This window comes from Mustela nigripes, chromosome 10, assembly GCF_022355385.1.
Source record: "Mustela nigripes isolate SB6536 chromosome 10, MUSNIG.SB6536, whole genome shotgun sequence".
NCBI lineage: Eukaryota > Metazoa > Chordata > Mammalia > Carnivora > Mustelidae > Mustela > Mustela nigripes.
Window position 1 is genome coordinate 3,563,624 of NC_081566.1, and position 8,662 is coordinate 3,572,285.

General features: G+C 47.3%; 1 protein-coding gene across 4 annotated transcripts in view; it reads left to right on the plus strand.

The window, feature by feature from the left end:
- The first annotated feature begins 204 nt into the window (after nucleotides 1-204).
- Nucleotides 205-8,662, plus strand: part of DNM3 (dynamin 3) — a 540,277-nt gene continuing 531,819 nt past the window's right edge. For 2 of the 4 annotated variants that reach the window (XM_059412462.1, XM_059412461.1), the window contains exon 1: nucleotides 209-515. In XM_059412462.1, the coding sequence (XP_059268445.1) occupies nucleotides 355-515 (161 nt within the window). In that variant the 5' untranslated portion in view covers nucleotides 209-354. Of the gene's footprint in view, nucleotides 516-8,662 lie in introns of all 4 variants that reach the window. The other 2 variants (XM_059412463.1, XM_059412464.1) reach the window with 2 other exon arrangements.

An 8,662-nucleotide genomic window follows, 5' to 3' on the forward strand; every position in this document is an offset into this window, starting at 1 on the left:
CCTCCGAGCTCGGGGTCCAGAGACGCAGGTTGTGCATCTGGCCGCAGCTGGGAGGCAGTGCGTGAGCGCGCGGCCGCAGGGTCCGGCCCGAAGCCTCCCGCCGAATCGCCGCCGGGCGGGGCGCGGATGGGGCGGCCGAGCCGCCAGGCCACGCCCCTCCCGCCCGCGCAGGCGCGCTGCGGGCCGTGAGCTGTCAGAGCCGAGCGGCGGGCGCGCGGCGGGGTCCGACGTCGGCGCTGGAACCCGCTGGCAGCACCCGGCGCGGCAGGGGCGGCTCGCGCGGCGCGGCCCCAGCTCCCCCGCCAGGTCGCAGAGGAGAGCGGGAGCCGGCGTGCGGCCGGCGGCGCTGGCAGGATGGGGAACCGGGAGATGGAGGAGCTGATCCCGCTGGTGAACCGGCTGCAGGACGCCTTCTCGGCGCTGGGGCAGAGCTGCCTGCTGGAGCTGCCGCAGATCGCCGTGGTGGGCGGCCAGAGCGCGGGCAAGAGCTCGGTGCTCGAGAACTTCGTGGGCAGGTGAGCGCGCGGGGCGCGGGGGGCGGGGCCGGCGACCCCGCTCGGGGCCGCCGGAGCGCGCCGGGGCGGCGGGAGCCCGAGCGCCGAGCCGCGGCGCGGGCGGAACGAGGGCCGAGCGGCGGCGTCCGTGGGGCGGGCGGGGTCGTCCCGGCTGCGGGCATCCTCCGCCCCCCCCGCGGCGGCCGGCCCCGCTGTCTGTCTTTCATCCTGCGATACAAAGCCATTTCCTCCGCGTCCTCCGGCCGGGGAGCCGGGGGAGGGGTCCGCGCGCGAGCCGCTCCCCCCGCCCGGCGCGCCCGCCTCGGGCAGCCGGGATGCGTCGCGCGCCCGGGGGCGCCCCGGTCCCCGTCTCGCCCGCTCTCCCGGCGCCGCACCCCTCCTTTCCCGTCCGCCTCCCCGCGGCTCTCCGCCAGCCTCTGGGGCTCGCCCCCGCCCCCCGGGGAGCTGCTGCCCTCGCCGCCGCGGCTGTCGGCCCCGCTGCGCTGGCCGCTGTGCAGACCGCGGTGCCTGCCCCCGGCCGGGGAGGCGCGGTGCGCGGAGAAAGGAGCCGTTTGTCGTGCGGAGCTTCCCGGGCCGCGCCGCCCCGCGTTCTCCCCGAGCGTCGCGGACAGCGGCGGCGTCCGCGGCCGCACCTACTCCCTCCCGCGCTTCTGGCCGCGGACCGAGCGGGCGAGCGCGCCCTCGCGCCGCCCGGATGCCGTGTCATCCCCGCCCGCCTCGGAGCCGACCCGCGTCCCCCCGCGCGCTCCCCGCGCCCCTCCCCCCGCGCTGTGGTCCCGGCGCGCGGCTCGGTCCGGCGGGTCTTCGAGACCCGGCGCTGAGTCCCGATTCCGGCGCCGCCCTCGACCCAGAAAGCGAGAGGATTGATTTCCGAGGCGGGAGTCAGCATCGCTCCCGCGGGCGCTTCGCGAGGGACTGAGTCACCTTAACGGCCTCGCCCGGGAGGGCAGACACTAGCCCAGAAGGGCCCGGGGAGCGCTCCGGGCCGCTGTGCCTCCCGCGGCCAACCGGGGGCCGGCAGCAGCGCGACCGCGGCCCGAGCGGGGACGGCACGGCGGTCCGCACGCGGCTTCGGGGCTGCTGAAGTGCGTTGACGTCCAGAACGTGCCTGTCCCTTTTTCTGTCTGTCCGTCTGTGCTCGGTGGCGTGCGGGATTCCGGACCCCGCGTCGCCCAGGGTCTGCGAAGCGCCTGTTCCCCTCCGCGGGTGCCCTGTCGGCCCGCGGCGCTCTTCCTTCCCCCTTGTAGGAGCTACGAAGCTTCGAATCCTAATAAAAAAGTAAAATTGCGGACCATTGGCTGCAGTCTCTGCGTAAGTGTCTTAATCACTTCACTTTGGTTTTACCATTTGAGTGATGAGAAAAGTGAGGGTAAAGCATTTTGCATACGTCATCTTAGACTGATGGTGGAGTGATGGGTGAGTGGGATGTCAAACATAGACCCAGGGCAGTCAGATACTTAGGGGTTTATTGTTTTTGGATTTATTGGCAATGACATTCACTAAGTTTAAAGTGGCCTCCATAGGGAAAGTGAGGTTCGAGGACAATGGATTTTTGAATTTTCAAACTCCAGGACATTTAGCATGGTACCTTAATCGTCATTTAACTACTTGGTGTTTTTAAAACAAATACTTAAAGATTAAAATAGTGACTAATTCAAATGCGATTACCATATTTTTATGCATCCTTAATATATTTACTTGGGTGGGCCTGTATTATAAATGCATTGTTTGTGTCAAGAGCTTTTGAACCTAATGTCAGTTTTAGGCATGTATCTTAATTCTGTCCTGACACACTTCTTAGTACTATAATAAAATTGCATACATTTCCCCTCACTAGCTATAGTCTTTTAAAATGACAATTTCAAAAAAAGAGAATAGAAGAGTAAATTATTTTGGCTGAAATATTTTTCATGATAAAATGAAAAATACAGATATTATAAGCATTATACAAATCAGAGCATTTAGCAAAACACATTAATACTTTGTTATACTTTATTAAAAGGTTTTACCAATAATTAATTAGTGTTAAAATATCAAATCAAAGGATGAACATAGAGGGAAATTCTCATTTAATAAATATATAAAGGCTTTATTATCTGTAGACACGACACTTGCCTAGCAGAGCTTATATATTTGAAAAAAATTAATTAAAAAGGTCATTTGACTTTAATAAAGGTTTCAGTCATTGAATTATTGAGGAATCTAATTTCTAATTATAAACCAACCTTAGGGAAAAAGGAGTTCTCAATTTTGAAAGGAGATTGGTCCTAGGCAGAAAAAAAAACTACTCCTATTCCACTGTAACCTTTTATCTTTTTGTTATCCAGAAATTTTGCAGTAAAGATAAGGCCCTTTCCTTTAAGGATGAAACTTTCTTCTTTTACATGGAGCTGTTTTTTCATTTTAAGACTCTGGCGTCTGTGCAGTTACTGAATGTAGTCATAAAACAAGGGGTCGTTGCCTGTGTTTGCTCTCATTTAAGCTTGTTCTCTTCAAAATAATGATGCATTTTCCTCAATATTTAACAATCCGTATTTAATAGGCTATTTTCTTTTCTCAGATAGTTTATATTGATTTTTTTTTCCTGATACCACTGAATGAATGGTTGTGAATGTGTTTACTTCATTTAACTGTAGCTGTAAAATCCAATTTTGGGGTGACAAGTTTGAGATTGTTCTAGATAAAATGAGTCATGAATGAACTGCTTGTTTGTGATTTTCTTTCTGAAGTGATGAATTTACATATTAATGTAATATAGTATGAGGAACCAGATTGTTCTTTTGGTTGTTCAGATGAGGTATAGACTGGCAGTGAGAGGCAGCGTAAGGTTGAATGAGTAGAAGCTGAAACCCATGGTGTGAATAGAGGGGTTCATCATCTGGACTGGGGTTCTGCCCATTTGTCTGGTTTGTGTGTGGAAGAACTGAATTTACTCAACTACTTTCATATCCAAGTTTTTTTTTTTAACAGTGCAGTGAGATGATGATGATAGTGGTTAACATTTATTGAGAGCTTGCTATGCTAAGAGGTTATAAGTGGGTAATCTCATTTAATACTCTTAAAGCCTCACAAAGGAAGGTACTCTTATGAGTTTCATTTTATGGAAGAAGAAATTCGAGATTTAGAGAGTTTGAGTAACTTGCTCATGGCTGATCTAATTTGAGATAAGACCACTAGAACTAGGATAGATCCAAGCATGGGGTGTCTAGGTTCCATACCTGTACCCTAAAACACTTGTACCATGTTGTTCCCGCCTTACTTAGATTTACCGAACCTCTGATAAATACTTTTAGCTTCTTTGTTTGATCAATCACCACCTCAGTGAACAAGAAGCTGCCACATTAATACTCTTATTCATATTTATTTATGTCTACCTTGCCTCATTTCACAGAAGATTTGAGGCAACCTCTTGGGCAGAAGCAATATTAGTTAAAGGATAAGTACTCTTCTTTACCATATTAGACATTCTTGAAGGGAGCTGTAGCATGTAATTGGGTTGTTTATTTAAGTATGTGTTTAGAGCACATATAACTTGCTTATGGAGGTATTAAAAGAAAACTGTACTAGTTGCTAATGTGTAAATGTTTTATGATGATATACTTGTTAAAAACATTAGTTTTCCTCTTACACTATTTGTGGGAATGCAGATTGGTGTAGCACTTTGGAAAACACTGTGGCGATTCCTTAAGAAATTAAAAATAGAGCTACCCTATGATCCTGCAATTGCACTACTGGATATTTACCCCAAAGATACAGATGTAGGGAAAAGAAGGGCCATCTGTACCCCAATGTTCATCGCAGCACTGACCACAGTCGCCAAACTGTGGAAAGAACCAAGATGCCCTTCAATGGATGAATGGATAAGGAAGATGTGGTCCATATATACAATGGAGTATTATGCCTCCATCAGAAAGGATGAATACCCTACTTTTGTATCAACATGGACGGGACTGGAGATTATACTGAGTGAAATAAGTAAAGCAGAGAGAGTCAATCATCATATGGTTTCACTTACTTCTGGAATGTAAGGAATAACACGGAGGACATTAGGAGATGGAAAGGAGAAGGGAGTTGGGGGAAATCAGAGGGAGAGACGAAACATGAGAGACTGTGGATTCTGAGAAACAAACAGGGTTTTGGCGGCGGGTTGGGGGTAGGTTGGGTGAGCCTGGTGGTGGATATTATGGAGGGCACGTATTGCATGGAGCACTGGATATGGTGCATAAACAATGAATTTAGGAACACTGAAAAAAAATTAAATTAAAAAAATTAGTTCTTCGGGGCACCTGGGTGTCTCATTGGGTTAAGCCTCTGCCTTCTGCTCAGGTCATGATCCCATGGTCATGGGATGGAGTCCCACATCGGGCTCTCTGTTCACCGGGGAGCCTGCTTCCTCCTCTCTCTCTGCCTGACTCTCTGCCTACTTGTGATCTCTGCCTGTCAAATAAATAAATAAAATCTTAAAAAAAATTAGTTCTTCAATGCTAATTATATAGGCAGAGAAATTCCACATCATTTTATTCTAGTCTGAATGTTAAATAGACTTGATTTTTGTACAAGTAGCATAGGTTTTGTGATTAATGATTAAAAAAAGACTCTTTTTAAAGTGACTATGTTGAGGGAGCACATTTCTTTTTTTTTTTTTTTAAGATTTTATTTATTTATTTGACAGACAGAGATCACAAGTAGGCAGAGAGCAAACAGAAAGAGGAAAGGAAGCAGGCTCCCCACCGAGCAGAGAGCCTGATTCAGGGCTCAATCCCAGGACCCTGGGATCATGACCTGAGCTGAAGGCAGAAGCTTTAACCCACTGAGCCACTCAGGTGCCCCAATAGACACTATTCTTAAGTTCTTTGACTGATTTCAGGAAAGTAGTTAAAAATTGAGGAGGGAAGAGTTCTCTATTGCAAATGAGATTAGGCACAGAAGCATTCATATTAGTAAGACTTCTTAATTCAGAAATAGGATCGTATTGAGGGAAAGTATTTTTTTAAATATCAAAGCATCTGAATTAGTGAATATTTTTCAACAAATGGGTTCTAGGTGTTAAAGTTATTAGGTAAATGAGTGCTAACAAATAAGGTGTGATAATTTTTGAAAATTGCGCTCATGGTTCCCCAGAGTCCATTTTTTAAAAAATCTTTAAATTTTATTATTATTTTTAAAGGTTTTATTTATTTCACAGAGAGAGAGAGATCACAAGCAGGCAGAGCAGCAGGCAGAGACAGAGGGGGAAGCAGGCTCCCCGGTGAGCAGAGAGTCCGCCACGGGACTCTCTTTCAGGACCCTGAGATCATGACCCCAGCGGAAGGCAGAGGTCCAACCCACTGAGCCACCTAGATGCCCCTCCCAAGAGTCTCTTTAAATAAAAAATCAGACACATGAACTTTCTTCATCCAACAATGAATTGCTAAAACCTGAAATTACAAAGACATTTTTGCTGAATTAACATACATAATATACTTAATGTTATCACAGATTTATAGTTGGTAGGTTTTAAGTGCCAAAGTCAACTTAATTCTTTTTTATTAGTAGTATCTGAGAAGCAATATAACTAGGTAAATTGGACTGGATAGGATATCTCTGTTGTGAAATTTACTTTTGATTGACAGATATCAAAAAATGAAGTCGATTAACTTCTTTAAGATTGAATTTGGATAGGCAGTCGTCCAGAACTTTCGAGGAATGGAAACTTAATAGTTAGCTATGCTATTATGCTAGCGTTTAGGCTATTGGGTTATCTACCAGTGGAACATACATTTATTATATTAGGTGTTTGTCTTAGGTAGTAGTACCTTTTGTTAGGGCTAATGGAATTATTTTTTTATTACTATAATTTATTTGATATTGAGGATACTACAAGCAGCTGAAAGAAATAAATGATTTTTTTTTCTCTCTCACCAGAACCAAGTCAAGAGAGCCCTGAACTAATGTACTCTATAGAATAATCCAATCTTTCTGTATGACCAAAGTTTTGTCTGGCTCTAAGTCTGCTTTGTAATTTCTCAGACTTTCAGTGTTAATTGATTAATTAATTAATTAAAGACATTTTGGTGGTGGGGGGCGCAAATGGAGAGAAAGAATACCACTACCTTGAATGTGTGACCTGAGCTGAAATCAAAAGTGGGGTGCTTAACACTGAGCCATCCAGGTGCCCCTTAGCATTCACTTAAAAATCCTGGTGGATTATATAATACTGAACACATTTTTATAAAGTGGAAGCAAGAAGGAGGCCTGTGTCTGTTTAGCTACTAGCAACGACACCGTTAGTATGCTTTCCATGCTTTCTTTACTTGGTCCGTTTTCACATCCCCATGTTGATAGGCGAAGAAACTCAGGGCTAGAGACGAGTCATTTGTGGACTGTCACATGGCTAGTAGGTGGCCAAGCTGAGATTTAGCCTTGGATAGGACTCCTGTTGGTACTCTTGAGAAATAGGAGCAAGTCAAGTCAATGAACATGTGTTTCTGGAGCCCTGACTACACTGGGTGAGGCCACAGCAGGAAGTGTGAATGCCCAGAAACTGCGGTATGTATAAAAAGAACTGACAACGTAAGGTATGAGATCTCAACCTTCAAGTCATTTTGTAAAATAAATGCAGTTGGGTATAACGCAAACTGGGACAAAATAATTTATACTGTATCAATTAATTTTTACAAAAAAAAAAAACAACCCTTGAAAATCCACAATTCTGAAATTGAATTGGGATAAAGGAGGAAAGTAGACAATATGGGAGTTCCCGGTGTCATTTCAACTCAAGGCTGCAGGTCCTAAAGTATCGGTGTCGAAGTGGGGAGCTGGTTACCCGTGTCTCGGGGTCTGACTGCACAGCACAGCAGTGAGTTTAGACTGTTGCCTTATCACAGGGAGACACTGTGCACTGGAGACGGCCTGAGGCGGGAGTAGGAGGGAGAAGAGTTCGGAGAGATTAAGTAGATGACTGGGTGCAGTGAGGGCGAAGCACCAGTGGACGGGTTGGGCCAGTGGCTCTGTAAGGACCCCCAGGGGGGTAAGGCCAAAGGGACAGGAGGGTTTTTGTTTATTAGTTTGTTTGTTTTTGTTTTTTAAAGAGTAAGGCAGTTAGTTAAAGTGGTGAAATCAATTGAAGACAAAATGTCTGGGAAAATGTTCTGAAGGCAAACCTGAGAGTGGAATCTGTCGAGACTGTTCAGAAGTGGGGGAGGCAAAGGAAGGCGGTTGGCGCTCATTTGCTCATTTGCATTTCTTGAGGTAAACACTATTCTGACAAATTAGAGGGTTTATTAATACCACGTTGGTGCTTTTGTTTCTGTTTTGTCAGAGGTAGCTCAGCTTCGCTTTTTATCGGTAGCAAGGACGGGCATTTCACTAGGTTCTGTGAGAAGCTTTCTTCGGTCTTCATTTCTTTGCTGACTTCCTGGAGCTACATTAGGATACAGAGAAACCAAAAGATTTGCCCAAGGTCGAAAACAGAATCAGAGCTGAGTTTGGACCTTGGCGTTCAGAGCTGGGAGCCCCGTTCAGGTCATCATCTTCTTTTCCTCCTCTTACTGTTTCAGTGCCTCCCTCTAATCCTCACGCTGCCCCTCCTCTTTCCATTACTTTCCACTGGACCAGTCTTTACGCCGCGATTTTCCCTCCATTACTTGACCCGATAGCGGACCAGCAGTGATGTCGCGTGCTCCTGCCCCCCCCCCCCCCCCCCCCCCCCCCCCCCCCCCCCCCCCGCCCCGGATACAATAGAGGAAGGAAACAGGGAGGAGGATTTTTGTCAGGGTTAGGCTTAGAGCAGGTAATTTGGCCGAGACAGTATGCGTTACTGTATTTGTGACTTTCAGGAAACAGACAGGCCCAGGGAGAGACTAAATGAAATAGTGGATGTTTTCACCCATGATTAATTTTTTCCCACCAGGTGGGTGTATCTAGAAAGTTGTGCCCGGGATGGTCACTGATAGACCTTGCTTAAACCAAGGAAAGCTTCTGAAAAGTTGAGGATAAGTAAATAATATAAATCTGGAAAGTTTGCTATTTTAAGAAGTGGTGAACTTGGGGCACCTGGGTGGCTCAGTGAGTTAAAGCCTCTGCCTTCGGCTCAGGTCGTGATCTCAGGGTCCTGGGATCGAGCCCCGCATCGGGCTCTCTGCTCAGCGGGGAGCCTGCTTCCCCCT